This window comes from Watersipora subatra, chromosome 8 (assembly GCF_963576615.1).
Source record: "Watersipora subatra chromosome 8, tzWatSuba1.1, whole genome shotgun sequence".
NCBI lineage: Eukaryota > Metazoa > Bryozoa > Gymnolaemata > Cheilostomatida > Watersiporidae > Watersipora > Watersipora subatra.
The window spans coordinates 60,061,700-60,077,097 of NC_088715.1; the positions used below are offsets into that span (position 1 = coordinate 60,061,700).

The 15,398-nt window shown below is 35.3% G+C and overlaps 1 protein-coding gene across 1 annotated transcript; it reads right to left on the bottom strand.

The window, feature by feature from the left end:
- Positions 1–351: 351 nt before the first annotated feature.
- LOC137401601 (hepatic sodium/bile acid cotransporter-like) lies at positions 352–15,192 on the bottom strand. The gene is made up of 10 exons (XM_068088031.1): positions 15,059–15,192; positions 14,223–14,398; positions 9,093–9,228; positions 8,220–8,371; positions 7,538–7,657; positions 7,128–7,299; positions 6,273–6,460; positions 4,868–5,044; positions 2,280–2,462; positions 352–1,255 (listed from the first exon to the last, which is right to left on the bottom strand). The coding sequence occupies exons 1-10, from the start codon at positions 15,132–15,134 to the stop codon at positions 1,103–1,105; spliced, it is 1,533 nt and encodes a 510-aa protein (XP_067944132.1). The 5' UTR covers positions 15,135–15,192; the 3' UTR covers positions 352–1,102.
- Between the last annotated feature and the right edge of the window lie 206 nt (positions 15,193–15,398).

Genomic DNA, 15,398 nt, shown 5'->3' on the forward strand with positions numbered 1-15,398 from the left:
TAAAAAACAATTCCTAAATTGATTGATGGTGGATTGGCAAAATCACCTGTCTGACTATCGACTACAAGTTCTTGTTCAAAAAAACTAGGCGACTGCTCAACGACAAGTAGCCGAAGCAATCAGAACATATTTAGGTTGGGCTGTAGTTCTTGTTCAGGGAAACTAGGCGACTGCTCAACGACAAGCAGCCAATGCAATCAGAACATATTCAGGTTGGGCTGTAATTTCTGTCCTAATTTCCCCGTGTCACTTATGAAAGAACTCTTTGAGATAGATAGTTGACTTACTCGTGCAAAGCTCAATCAAACTATGCAAGCAGCATACATACAAAGCATAAAAGGATGCCTCTGCTTTTACGAAATAGGTATATTTTTAAAATCATAAAAATGCTATCTGTTTAAATTTATTTTAATTGCAGTTCGCAAAAAGCAATAATATTTGTTTATGAAAAAACTGCTAAATGGCTACACAGAATAGTTGTCACTCATGGTACTGTGGAGTTGCTTCCCTTTACAACTAATCCGCAAGCTTGAGGTTAGCTCCATACTGGACACTTCTGATAAAAAAGTCGATAAAATGTAAAGTCTATATGCAATTGTTAAAAAACCTATATGAAAAGTTGATCAACTGTACAAAAAGATTTAGTCGTCTACTGTTGTCTAAACGCTCTAAAATTTTGCTGCAAGAAAATAAGATTAAAATTCTATTGTACAATGCTTCTGGACGAGTTATATGATGCAAATACAAATAAATACTTTCATATTTCACTTGCGCGGTGAATTTTAAGCTGTAATAAGGATAAAATATAAAAATATTGCGTAATGAATCCGATTTTACTTGCGGATCAGCAAAGAAGCTGAAGTAGAGGTGAGCTATAGAAGTTTATAACTGAAAAAGCTTGGCACATGCTGCCGAACAGATGATAATCAGCGGCAGCTATTGTCCGACTTTGCTATCTACTTGTTGCTGTACATGATAACTCTATGTACATGATAGCTCTATGCTCCAACTCTAGCCCGTTGTAAGTGTATGTACATAGATTATAACAAGGCTGTAGATAAGTATCCTATTGCTGATTTAGCGAAACTGAGGGTAGCTCTTCTCATTGGTTTAACAACTTCAGTTCAACGGCAGCGTTGCCACGACTACTGGATTCACTCTCAGTGCTGCCAAGATCTTCAATTGGAGTCTTGCTTTTTTTTTCCCCAATGAAGCTTTCGCTGTCTAGAGCTCTTTTTTCTAGTTTAGCTTTTCTCTAAAACATTACGAAATAAGGTCAGAGAGCGTGTCAATGGGCATGTTATCATAAATCACTAAAACACTAGGATTTGGCTTGCCAGCTTTTGAAAAGCTGAAAGGAAGTTACAGTTTATAAAGTCCTGCAACAGTGACACTGTTATCGTACCCTATAGTGGCGAGAATTATCATGTCAAGAAATTAGTTCTTTTTTACCAGCCATCTGATTTGGGACCAGCAAATCAGATGTTAAGATTTGTGATTGGTTACCACAAATTTTAACATCTAAGATTTAAGACATTTTGGGAGTATTTAGCAGGTTTTAAAGTCACAGTTTGTTACACATTGCATAAAAAATCTTTTTTGAGAATTTTTACAAAATTCAAGCAAGTAAATTTTTCAAACTTACAAGAAACATAAACAACGAAATTTTCTAGAGCGTTAGTTGCAAAAAGAAGATTACGTTAATAGATTTTAACAATGCTAAAGAATTGAAATTTTATTATTGCTTTAATAGGTGTTATTTTTAGTAATGCCAGGTAGAGCTTTATCATCTTATTTTAAGTTACAAAGAGAACTTTTAGCAGTAAGCAATAAAGTAATATAACCACAAAAAGTTTCTTGTAGGTTTGCAACTATTTTGTCATGACAGAATCATAAAAAAGTGGTGACGTTTGTCATTCATATGCTTGGTCAGCAAGGAGTGCTTAGTTTAATCATCTCTTAGCTTGGCCGCTTTAAGTTTGAAGGTAAATTAAAACTACTTGAGCTTTACAAGAAATAGAATTCCTATTTGCTCATGGGCTGACAACTTCAAATTTGAGCTGGAAACAACCAGTTGAAATAATTAAGATTATTACTGTCAACCGCAAAGGATAAAAAATAACAATACTTTCTAATGAAAGCTACAAAAATTGTGTGCAGGTTCATCTTTAAACCATAGTTGAAAGTTTATTAACTAAAAGTGGTCAATTGAAAGTTCAAATTTTACCCTTTGCAAAATCTGCCTAAAAAGTAAAACTGTTGTTTAAAAAAGTGATTACCTTTTTTATTATTCTCTGTCTGAGCATGTATATGGGTAGTAGGATGTAGAATGGCCATCCGGCTACTATGGTAGACGCTGTAGGTAGAATTAGTGCAAGATCCATATCTGGCTGTCCTGAGACCGACATCACAACGAGTATGCACACTGCAGCACTCTGCAGTCCTGTTTCTATTGAAATTGTCTGCAAAAAATATTGTTAATGTATCCTCAATAATACTGTATGGCATGAAAACGGAAGGTATATCTTGCACATGTTTGCCATAGCTGCTACATAGCTAGCAGAAATATAATCAAGTCTTTAAAACTAGGATAGAAAGTTGTTCGGTATTGTAATTCAATAAAACAAAATCTACAATTAGTTTTACAGGATTATGGTTGGTATTGATTGATATTTAAGGTATTGATTGATATTTAAGGTATTGATTGATATTTAAGGTAATGATTGATATTTAAGGTATTGATTGATATTTAAGGCATTGATTGATACTTAAGGTATTGATTGATACTTAAGGTATTGATTGATATTTAAGCTAAAGATTGATACTCACTCTCTCTCACTCTCTCTCACTCACTCTCTCTCATTCTCTCTCACTCTCTATCACTCTCTCTCTCTCTCTCTCTTTCTCTCTCTCTCTCTCTCTCTCTCTCTCTCTCTCTCCTCTCTCTCACTCTCTCACTCTCTCTTTCTCTCTTACTCTCTCTCACTCTCTCTCACTCTCTCTCACTCTCTCTCACTCTCTCTCACTCTCTCTCACTCTCTCTCACTCTTTCTCTCACTCTCTCTCTCTCTCACTCTCTCTCTCTCTCGCTCTCCTCGTTCCTCTCTCCTCCCTCCTCTCTCCTCTGTCCTCTCTCCTCTCTCCTCTCTCTCCCTCTCTCTCTCTCTCTCTCTCTCTCTCTCTCTCTCTCTCTCTCTCTCTCTCTCTCTCTCTCTCTCGCTCTCTCCCCCTCTCTCTCCCTCTCTCTCCCTCTCTTTCTGTCTCACCCTCTCTTTCTGCCTCACCCTCTATCTATTTTTCTCTGTCCCTATTTCTCTTCAGCTAATCTCTTCCCTCCCTTTCTTTTTCCCTCAATTACAAGCAGTAATCTGCCGTGAGTTTGTATTGATCATTTGTTGACAATGGTTGATAAAAATCCACTAAATCAAAATATGTCAACTCAAAAGCAGCTGGGCAGTCATGTGATGTGACCATGGACAGCTACTGCATGCATACCTAATTGACAATGTCTACGCATTCCACTCAACTGTTTCAAAATGTTCCACTTTTTGTCAAAGATATCTTTGTTCCCGCTTGCGTGTGGTTATTAGGTAGAATAATTGAAACCTTTCAACAAAAGCTGAAAGCTTTGTTTGCAAAAAAAACTTTATTAGATTTTATCAGAAAGTGTTGTATTTTTTTATTATTGTCAATTTCGTTTGGTGGTTGGGGTTGCCACTCATCATAACTACTAACAGATACTACTAGGTGAAAATGTGCTTTCTTACGTAAGGAATTTATAAGCTGGTAGTAAGCTCCTTTCATAAAATATTTCAAGGATGCTAATAACAACAGCTCAGAAGTAATACATGTCAAATTCACATTCACCTTGGCAGGGCGGCTATTTTCAAAAGCTGTATCCCATGACAACATCAATGTGTTTTCATTTAATGAAAGAAAAAATCTATTATGCAATAATTGAAATAATGTTGGACACGCGATTAATCAACCATCTAGCGACCAGTGACCAGCGACCATCAGCAGGCAGAGTTCGTTGATAACATATATGGACAGTGGCATAACTAAACTTTCAAATTTCTTGCTAAGGCTGATCTTACCAAGGAATTAGATCAGAATTAAAAGTACAAGTAGTCATAGTTTAACTGTGGTAAATCTTTCAAAAAATTTCGCCAATAACCAAATTTGTTGCCCATACAGGTGCAGCTATTTCATCACCATTCAGTATTATGTTATCGTTCAATTTTTCCTCCTTTATACATTAAAGCCTCGTCTGCTTATTTTGTAGCATATTATGTAAGTCTTACTTAATGTTGAAGTTATAAATTTTAAGCTTTTAAGAACCTTAGCTAGACTAAAATATTGGAATCGAACATCTAGCCATTTTGTCGTCCTTCGACAATATTCACGGTAGTTTCCTACCGTACATATTTTCGAAAGAAGCTACACTATTTTCTACTTTCTTTTATGTAATTAAATAATAAAAATTATTGACTTACATATATTATAGATTGAGTAATCATTGATACATAGCACTAGTACTATTTTCCCTAATATTCTGAAGAGACATTAGAGTATTGAACATCAAACCCAACACTTCAGAAAAATATAATCTTAGAAACCATATGACTAATGTGGGAAGATAAAGAACAAAAGATGGCATGAGGGTAGTGTGTTACCATAGCCTTCAAACTTATCGTATGTATGCGACTAGACTATCGTAGTTAAAATTGAATTGCATTAAACAAATATTGAAGCAGCTTCATCATTTCTCCAAGTTCTAGTTAAACAAAGACTACCTGCACATTAGGTTCTGACATTTGCCGTTAAACTAGTTAATGTCAAGGCTAAATTAGAATAACCAAGTTACCTTAATCAAGGGCCAGTCAAACCGGCAGATCCATGCCAAAAGGCCACCCAGCACAAATCCTCCGAATGGTAGCGAGCTTGCTGCCAAGATGAGTTCAGCATCAAATTCATAGAATATGTAAAACTTCACATAGATTCCGAGAGTGAGGAATGTGATAAGGGTGAGAATAAAGAGAACCTGCAAGAGAAACTCATCGTGATACACTTATGCTTTCTCATTCTAACTCATGTAACCTCATAGCAGCAATTATAATATAATATTATTACCCTATATTTTAATTAGGATTATATAGTTTTTTGTGTTTTATTGAATAATCCATCATAATACACAATTGTAGCTGAATTATTGTAACTGAGTTTGATATTATCAAAGTTTTGTTGAACTGGTGCTTAACAAAAACAAATTGAAACTAGAAATGATTATGCTCCTTTGACGTGTTAATTCTAGCAGCAATGGCCTGCCACAGTTGACCACTTGCTATGTTTGTCAATTATGAGAAATGTAATTTTTTGTAATGGTTGTGAGAGACTTGGGTGGAGGCATGCTTCATATTTATGCTAATATTCTGGTTCAGAAGAATAGTAAAATTTAATTAACATATTATTAGTAACGTTGGTTTAGCGTTTACTGAGTAGTAGAAAAAAGTAGCATCTTTTATCACAAACTTAGTAGAGAATCTATATAGCAGTTCTGATAAAATTTACTAGCTCAGCTTGCAGTGACCCTTGGGGTCATTTCAAAAACCTCTTAACCCATTGATCCTTTTCTAAGGCTGAAGCCTTGAGAACCTATGGCCTACTAATGGTTGTAGTTGCTGTAATAACAAATACAATCATGTCTGTGATTATCCATTGTCGGAACAATCATAAGTACAATTGAAATCAAAATCCCTTAAACCAAAATCTGATCTATTGTATTCAACTCTGTTCATAAGCTTGTCTATACCCTGATATGAAACACTAAAAGGTTTTTGACAAGCGATTAGCATTCTCACTTCAGGAACGGTGTATAAAGTAGCGTAACTCTGTTTGTAAGCTTGTCTATACTCTGATATGAAACACTAAAAAGTTTTTGACAAGCGAATAGCATTCTCACTTCAAGAACGACGTATAAAGTACTAGCACATGAGCAAGAAGCAATTTTTATTGCTTGCCAAAACTCATTTTCAAACTTCAAAGTTTTTCAGTGTTTATTCAAAACTTGTAAAGTAACACAATCGAGATGAGTAACAATTTCATTGGTCTAATAGTCCTTGTTTGATTAAGTCTGATGCTTCAAGTTAACTTTAGCATTAACTTTTTAAACCAACTATTCCATAGACTTATTATTAAAATTTAGTATGCTTAAAATAGGTTTATTGCATTGCTGAGGTTGTCACTCAGAATAATAAATACACTGAACTAACCTTGAGGCATTTCTTTATGAGCAAAGCTACCCGAGGCAGCTTGTATTTCATCAATGCTCCGATTGCTAGTGGGAAGACGATAAGTGCTAGACTCTGTAGTATATTCATGAATGGTAGCTCCACATTATCAACTCCTTCATCAGCAGGTATTGTTGCTCCGAGAGTATACAACCACAAGGGCAGCATTCCTGTAAGTTAACAATCAACAGCCACATTATTAAGCTTTTCAATGTTTTTAAACTTGGCAGAGCTTCAATGAATGGCACATTTGTTATGGTGGTGTTTTAATGTGGTACTAGTTATATTTGAATTAATTCTAGTTTATAAATATGCACTAACACTTTTGGCATTTCATCTCTGGGTTATGTAACAAAAGTCTAGCCTCTTTTTTGGCATAGGTTCAAACACCATTTAAGGCTACGTAAACTATTATAGAAGTCAATCACCCATGACCTATGACAGGAAACGCACATATGCAAGTTATTACATAAACGTGGCAGGCCTTTACGGATCATTTACGTTCTCACTGACTCTTGTTTGTAAGACACTAGCACCCTGGCAGTCTAGTGTACTAGCACCCTGGCAGTCCAGTGTGTTGGAAGAAATCATCAGGTGTAATACTTATATGTACAGCTATTTCAAAATTCAGGAAGATGGTAGCGTTGCACATATGTAAGTGCTTTTGGCTGCCAAACCAAAAGTATAGGTTTGAATATCATACGACCCAATATTGTATGCCAACATCCAGCAATGGTTTTGGGCAGATGAATGAATGGAAAGAATGATGGACACGACTCTTATTATATCAAAACTTGGCTTCTATAGCTGTATGCAAATCACTTTGACAATTCTTACCTAAACATGCAATAGTGCTTAGTGTAGTCATCGTTACACTGAGAGACAAATCTCCATTGAATAGCTTTGAGTACATGTTGCTGGTTCCACCTCCAGGAGAACAGCCCAATGTAAAGAATCCAAGAGCTTTACCTCCTGTGTAGCCCATCAGCCATATTATTCCATAGGCTATCTAAAAATAGAGACATTAATTCGGTTTTCAATTACTGCCATTTTATGAAAAGTTTGGTTAATTTGTCTTGGTTATGTATAAATCGCTATAATAACTTACATAAATATGTGAACAGGTAAATTCATTTTGTGAATTCAATTGTTGAAAGGTTTATTTACACACTGAAAGTATTCTTTGAGTATCTAAAGATCACACATAAAGAAGAAGATTGTCTATAAGCGGAGTTGAAGGCACTTACCAAAGGCATTATGGTAAACTGTGAGATCAAGGCTATAATTGGGGCTTTTGGCTTCTTTAAGTGTTCTTTGATAGTTTCAAACTCTAGATTGTTCCCTGTGGCCAGCATGACAACTGCAACCTAAAATAAATTTATATGTCATCAGAACAAATTTTTTTGTTTGAATTGAAAACTGTCTGAAATTTTCAGATATTTTGTCAAGGGAAAAAAAGTCTAGGGTCGCTGAAGCAGCTTTAGCAAGGCTAAAAAAGATCAAATACCTTTTATCATTTTTGTTCAAATGAAACCAATTTTTATGCGCTAAAAAGTCATTAATAAAACAAGTAGTTTTACTAAGACATTCACTTATTATACTTGTGTGTATATAACATACTTTAGAGCCTTGAAGAGTTTTTTGGTAAAAGGTTCATAGTAGCAATTTACTTGCAACAATTTGCGTTAAAATTCAATTATGTCAAGATACTTTTAGTCAAAAATGAAAATTGAAGCTCTTGTTTTGATAAAAACAACAATGGCTCACTGTTTTGCATTAGCATCCTGCAGTGGTACTGTCTGCGGCAATTAGCAATTAGTTGAGTGCAATGTTTCGTTAGCCAAATTATAAAGTAAAGCAAGCACACTCAGTCAAGATGATTTAAAGGTGGTGACATCTTTGATACTTGAAGCGGGAAAGAAAGCTTACCAAAACCATAATAGAGATGTTGTAGGCGCTGTCTAGTGGTCTGTATGGTCGTATAGATCGAAGCAAAACAGATTGCACATAGAGGACTTCCGAGCTTTCATTGACCGAAGCATAAAATTTCAGAGTTGAGTAACCAATATAGACTGCCTCCGCTGTAGAAAATACAAAAAATAATCAATAAGTGTGTACTTTTAAATTTGCTGGGTTTTACAGAAAACTTGAGTGTAGTTAACTCAAAATTCTAAGAAAGCAGGTGTTTTTAGAACCCATATAAATGTTTAACAAACAGAGAATCTGAGAAAATAGATCAATTTTGCAAAAGGTTTACCGGTAAGGTTAAAGGTTAAAGATAAACTTGCACAAAAACTTAGTAGATTTTATCAGAAACTGCTGGTATTTTTTTTTCATTTGCAACTGTTTCTTTATGTTTGAGGGGATCTGACTGCCAGAATGTTTCAAGATTCAAATCAACTAAAATTGATCACGGTTAAAACGCTCAGATCAAGGAAAAATGTGATTATGGCATTTACTGTCGCAGAGACCAAAAGAATAGAGACGCGCAACACTGTAACTTGAATACCAAGGCAGATATCAGGTATAGCGGTGACAGAGGCAAGTGACATAATTTGGCATGCATTCTTCTGCTAGCAATTTTACTGGCAATCAGATCATCTCAAGCATCAAAAACAACTGCAAACGATAGAAAAATACAGATAATGTTTAAAAAAATCAACTAAAATTCTGTGCAAATCCATCTTTAAGTGCACATTATATGTTGAGGTATTATTTATGCACTTGGGAAAATGCTTTCAAATGCTAAAAATGGCTATAAATTCTTTGAATATCATGTAGATTGCAAAACGCCTGACTCACTGTGAAATGACAGGTTGTAGCAGGTTTGAGAGCTTTGAACTTTTTCGAAACTGTACTCGGAAGTTGATGAATAATTTTGGTCGTTGGTAAAATTAAAACTGTTTGTCTCTTGGCAAGGAGAGATCATAACTTCACCCTGTAAACAAAAAATTGATCGTCGAGCAGCTGCTAGCCAAAGTATAAATGGGGAACAGATCGCTTCAATGCCATTTACATTCTGTCATACAACATAATTTTAAAAACCCATTGACCCACTCGCTGTACAAAAATGTAAGTAGCTTTGCACTGAACTACCCAAAATTGCTGGTCTGAGAGCGGCATGCTCGACAAATATTTCTTATTCAAATAAGATGGTGGCTTGCAATATTTGCTGGTAATTTGTTCCGTACCAGCATAAATAACATGATTGTAAAATGACATTCCTTCGTGATGGCAAATATCGGTGAGACCCTCATGACGTTGTTCATATATGGTGTTTGCGTATTGTACCCTTATTTTCTGTAAGCAAATGAAAATAAGGGCACGTCTACATTATACACGATGTTTCTATGATGTGGCTAGTTCCCAGGCTTGAGTCATCCACGATATGGAAACAGTAAAAACCCGAAAGTCAAGAGTTTTATTACTTTTGCCGAAACTTTCATGTTTGCAAAAGCTGAAGATGGTTTTTGCAAATAATGCACAGTCAAATACCGCGAAGCTATTCCATTTTAAGCCTTTTCTTCACTCAGCCATTCTTTTTTTGATTCGAGCAGTTCTGAAAGCACCACATATCACCTCTCACATAGAAATCTTTATCTTTTTTTAACATAGCGCCTTCGCTAATCTGTAACATGCAAGTAAAAATGTAAAATACTCATCGCATAAAACTCAATGTGCACACAACTCCAAATCTGCATCATTCGCGTCGCGGAAACAGGGATAGACTTTCAGCTCTATATCTTGTCTACGCTGTGTTTTAAAAACGTGAAACTAAAGTTCATGACGCTTGGAAAGAGTACAAGAAACTCTATTAAACTGCCTGAAACTTGACACTTTAGTATTTAGCCTGTGCAGGTAAATGCTATATAGGTTAGGAACATGTCCAAAACCACCCTTACAAGGAAATTCTTATATAACTAAAAAATTTGACTGAAGCTTTTCTCGGGCTCTGCTTGCTTATATAAGTAATTTGATTATAATAGCGAGCATGGATGGCCTAAATTGAGTCACAAAGCATGACTTGGCGCGATGTCAATTTTCAAAACAAACACCACGTGTTCAACTATTTGCATTTAGGAACATCTCACATATCAGTCCAAAGAAGGCTTTCTTTGCAAATTGATGTGTTGCAGGTTTTTTCCTTTGGAGCATTGAAATCACGTCAGTTCATCAGGATTTCATAGTAAAATAAATAGCTTTTTATTACATATTTGCAACTAAGTCGAACTAAATGCAAAAATAAGTTTTAGCCTTGAGCATTATATTCTATTGTGAAGTGCAATTTAAAGCCTGTGTTTTGAAACTAAAACCACTGTTTGTAGGCTGAGACAGAATAGTTTGGATAAATGCCTCAAGCTGAGTAGGCCAACTAGAACTTTTGTCTAGAAATCTTTATCACTTTAAACAGAAAAGAAAAACTATGTTATAAAAATGGTGGCCAAAAAAGCCTTGCAAGCTCGTTTTACTAACCCATTTAGGTCTTACAAGATTGATTTGCATTACCAGACACTATGCGTCTGCACTTGATATTGAGGTATGAATCTTGGCATTGTGACAAGAATTTTTCTGTTTATTGGGATGAAGCAATCATCACTCAAACCGTATAATCAGCTCAAAGCGGATTAGGCAAAGTTCTACAAAATGTATATAGCTAGTGCCGTACGCGAGTAACTCTAGGAAACATCTAATAGAATTAAATAAACCGCATTTTCTTGGTTGTCACATTGGGCTAGTGATACTAAAATTCTAGTCAACAGGTTGAAGCCTGGATTGAGATGATTTAGGGATGTTTTTTGTGACAGGAGAAAGCTCAGATTCGTAGTATGTTTTTATCCTATTTTTGATTACTGTAGGGCTACAAGGTTTTGGTGGCCTTACAGGTGATATGTTCTCAGTATACTTTTATAAGTTCAACTCAATCAAACTATTAATTCTCATAATATGATTGAAATATCTAGGACATTGAAAACTTACCAAGAAATGAAAAATGGCAGCCAGCTAGACATTAGTTTTAATTTTTTTCTTTTAAGCAGCAAGAGCTTTGCTCAAAACCTTTTTGTTTTCTATTTATGACAACTATACATACTCTATAAAACCCGGTGTACTGCAACCAATGTTTTTACATTTATGTCTAAAACGTCATTTTGGAGAGAGACGATGAAATGAAGACTATTCCTTCTATTTTGATTTCATTTTCTTTCAATATTTTCTATAAGCTCAGAGCTTCAAAATGATATTCAGGTCACGAGGTCAAAAGGAATTGTGTTATTCTAAGTGCTTTCACAGTCGAGAGTCTGTAGTTTTGTCTATGATCAGGTGAGTTGCTTCTGTATACAAGATTAGAGCTGAAAGTGTTAACGATGTATTTGGACAAGATTTTAGTAGAGTTTGCCAGAAAGTGTAAACACTTTTCTAACATTTGTGATTGTCACTGATGTTTGAAGAGATCTGACTGCCAGAATGTTCGAGATTAAAATTGACAAAACTTGATTGCCATTAAAATGCTCAGAAGAAAAATACGTGTGAAATGACATCACTAATAGCTAGTGTTGCAATAGTTGATATCAGCTATTGTGTTCAAGTCGCAGCGTTACGCGTTTCTATTCCATCGTCTATATTCCATCGGTCTCTTTGCACCTATAGACATCATACAGTAATTGCACTTTTGTTTTATGTGAGCATTTTAACCAAAAACATGTTTTATCAACTTTAATCTTGAAACATCTTGGCAGTCAGGCCACCTCAAATGTCAAAAACAATCACAATGTCAAAAAATATCGATACTTTCTGATAGAATATACTAATAATTTGTTTATGTTTACAAACAAACAAGTAAGTATGAATAGCAACAGAAATTCTACTAAATCTGAAACAGTTGAAAGAACATTTGGCACAGTGCATTTTTTGAAATATTTGTTGTCAAATAACTTCCCATCAGAAATCTCACATGATCTGATACACGGTAACGAAATTAGGAGTGACTTGTTTACGCTCATGAGCTGATGTAAGCCACTGGGTCACGTGTGACTGTTCTGTTAATCAGTGGATTACTGCAGTTGCCTCGCCATCAGAAAGACTCTAATAGCTGTTTTCCAAGCACATTGAACTAAGAAAATGTAAAATAATTACAGGGCTTGCATAACCAGTGTTTGTTAACTTTGAAGCGGAACAAAGCTCAAATAATCTGGCCCCAGAGATTCAAAGCTTCTTGCCGACTTCTTGACTGAATGAATGGCTACCTAGTTTATTTCATAATTTATTTGTTCTTCAAACTCACACTCCACACTTCTACAGAGCTCAGACACGTGTTCACAAATCTAGATTAATTTACTGGCTACCTCTCTTGTTTTATCGCTACCCAAAACTCAGTTTACCTGCCGGGTTGAGCTGATAGTTCTACATCAGTTTCCTGATAATCAAGTTGGTTTACCAGGTATGCTTTAAAGAACAGTAACCATTTTAAAAAAAATTAATTTTTGTTAAGATATTCTGTAAAATCTTAATACTCATGAAATTGCTTGAAAATGCTGTTCAGATTAAAACAGATAAGTTTTTCTTCAAAATTGGAAGAATTTTCTCTCAAGCACTTAAAACCATAAAAAATGATTATTATTAATTAGCATTACTAGTAATCTTGCAGTGCCCTTCGCTGTGGAAGATTGTCATGCGTAATAAGTAAGCACACAATTATTCGTAGATGTGTAAAGGTAGCAGAGTGGCACATGCATAGCATGCCTGGCTCTGAATCTATATATGCGAGTTCAATTCATGCGCTAACCAGTTTTTCCGGCACGGCTGCTCTTATTATAATAAAAATTGCAACTTCCAATGAGTAACATTTTACTACCATTCATAATGCTTGACTAACCAATAGTTGACATGGTGCCTAAGGTCGAACCACTTTAAAACCAGAATAACGTGGAGAGGTGCCATGGTATCAGTACAACCGTGTTGTGGTTTTGACTTATTCAGCACTTATTAGCATGGGTTTTGGCAAAGTTTATTGAGAGTTGGGAGTAGGAGGTGGACCTTAGGTAACCTATGAGATTGTTGGTATGTTTCATTGGCTCGACCTAACTGAACTTAGGAAAAACCACAGAGGGTAAAGGTGAATAAATTAGTATTTCACGAAATCTTTTATGAATATCAGTCAAGTTAAACTATTAGAATCTGTGGAAAAACCTACTTTGTTATAGTAACATAATACCTACACATTCATTCACTGTTTACATGAGGCACTTGAACTTATGGACCGAATATAGAGCAAAGGTCATAAAACCGTTTTTAACCGGCTCTAAGAACCTGATCCCCTCGATATCACCTGAACATAAACAATGTGCTCTCAGGCTAATTTTAAGTAGAATTTATTCGCTATCTCCAAAAGTTGCATGACCCATGCTGTTAATTCTAAGAAGGAGGTACTTACTGGAGCCATTATCACAGTTTCATATGTATAATGCATATAAGGGTTTACTTGCAGTATACATGAGATCGTTTTGTTTAAATATGGCCATGTATTCTTTTTTCAATAAAATGACCAACATAAAAACAGCACATGCAGAAAAAAAATTAAAATGCATTTATGAGACTGTTTACTGCAAGAAAGAAACATATTATACCTTAACGTCGTTTATAAAAAACACCACCGTTTTTTATGGTTAGGATTTTGATTTTGTTTCTATTTTCACAGTTACCGCTGTTATTTGTGTCTTCCGATATTTAGGCTTGTGTTCAGAATAATTTTGGAAAAGTTCTTAGGTCAGTATGAACTAGATTTAAAACAAAGAATGATGCTAGCTTTGTTTGAAAGGTTCTGGTACTCCTTTTCTTCCTAACTCTGCACAAAAGTTACAAGAAGTTAGTAACATCAATCGAGTAATTTTTTGCTCATTAATTTATTTAAAAAGAATTAGGATACGTCAAACTTACAAATATCTTGGCAACTCCGGTGTTTGAGCTCTCTATTAATACAGACAGATTATGAAAGCTCATATCCGTGATCAGTAGAACTGTGTTGAGAGTAGGCTCATTGCCATAATATGTTGTTAGGGATTTCTCCTCAGGGGAGATAAGTCTAAAGGTATCCGTTGCATTTCCTTCTAGAACTGAAAGAAACAAAGAAGCCAAGGTTAGCAAAACATGCTAGAAAAAAATAAAATTTGTATTAAGTTGGTATAAGTGTGAGCCAAGTAAGAAGTTTTGATGAGTGTATGTTGGCCAGACATTCAATGTTTCCATGAGATTGTTAATCCGCAAGTGTTTATCATCCAAGAGATGAAAATAGCATAATTTGTCAGTCAAACAAGTTTTGTTACTCACAAGTTTTTACAGCGTGTTTCGTGACAGCAAAAATTGAGGCGACACTTTTGAATGTTGTACAAGTGCCGCACAAGCTATTCTAGCTATAACACTTTTCGCATTTTAGTCATTTTTATTTTGATATAAGCAGTTTTGAATGCGCTGCTATATCCTCTGACATAGAAATCTTAATACTCTTTCAACAAACCGCTCGCGTTAATCTGCAACTCGTGAATGTCTACCGAAACGCTTATAGCATAAAAACTCAACGTGAACACAACTCCAAATTCACATCATTTGCTCCATGGAAACATAGTAAGGGTAAACAAGCCTCTATTTAACCAAAATGATTCTCGCAAGAGTCTAATTGAGTAATGATGGTTAAACCCGTGTTTACTAACTGCTACAACTTGTTGCACTCAAGGTTAAGTAAAACAAAGCTGTCACAGAAACTACTGAAAACCTACCTGGTAGAGTATCGGCAGTGATTTGATACACACTGAAAGTTATCAGTAAGCTGATACAGATCCAACACCTCGACATTTTGCCAAACACACCTTGATGAAAGCTACGTGGAAATGTTTCTAAATGCAACTGAAGAGCATATGTATCTTTAAATATGAAACAATGGACACCCAACCCAGTCAAGCGGAACAAGGCGGCTATACGCAAATTGAAATTCTGTCATGCTAAGCTTGTTCAAGCGTACAGTACCTCTTGTTGATTAATATTCAAAATTGACTGGACCTAGCTGGTTACTCTTTCTCTATGCAAGTGTTATATTTCTCATGACAAATCGGCCATAAT

Coding starts and splice junctions, on each gene's coding strand:
- LOC137401601 (XM_068088031.1), bottom strand. CDS start 15,134: ATGTCGAGGTGTTGGATCTGTATCAGCTTACTGATAACTTTCAGTGTG. Junction 7,300..7,537: donor AGTTTACCATAATGCCTTTG/GTAAGTGCCTTC, acceptor CTCTATTTTTAG/ATAGCCTATGGAATAATATG. Junction 5,045..6,272: donor TCATAAAGAAATGCCTCAAG/GTTAGTTCAGTG, acceptor TTTCTCTTGCAG/GTTCTCTTTATTCTCACCCT.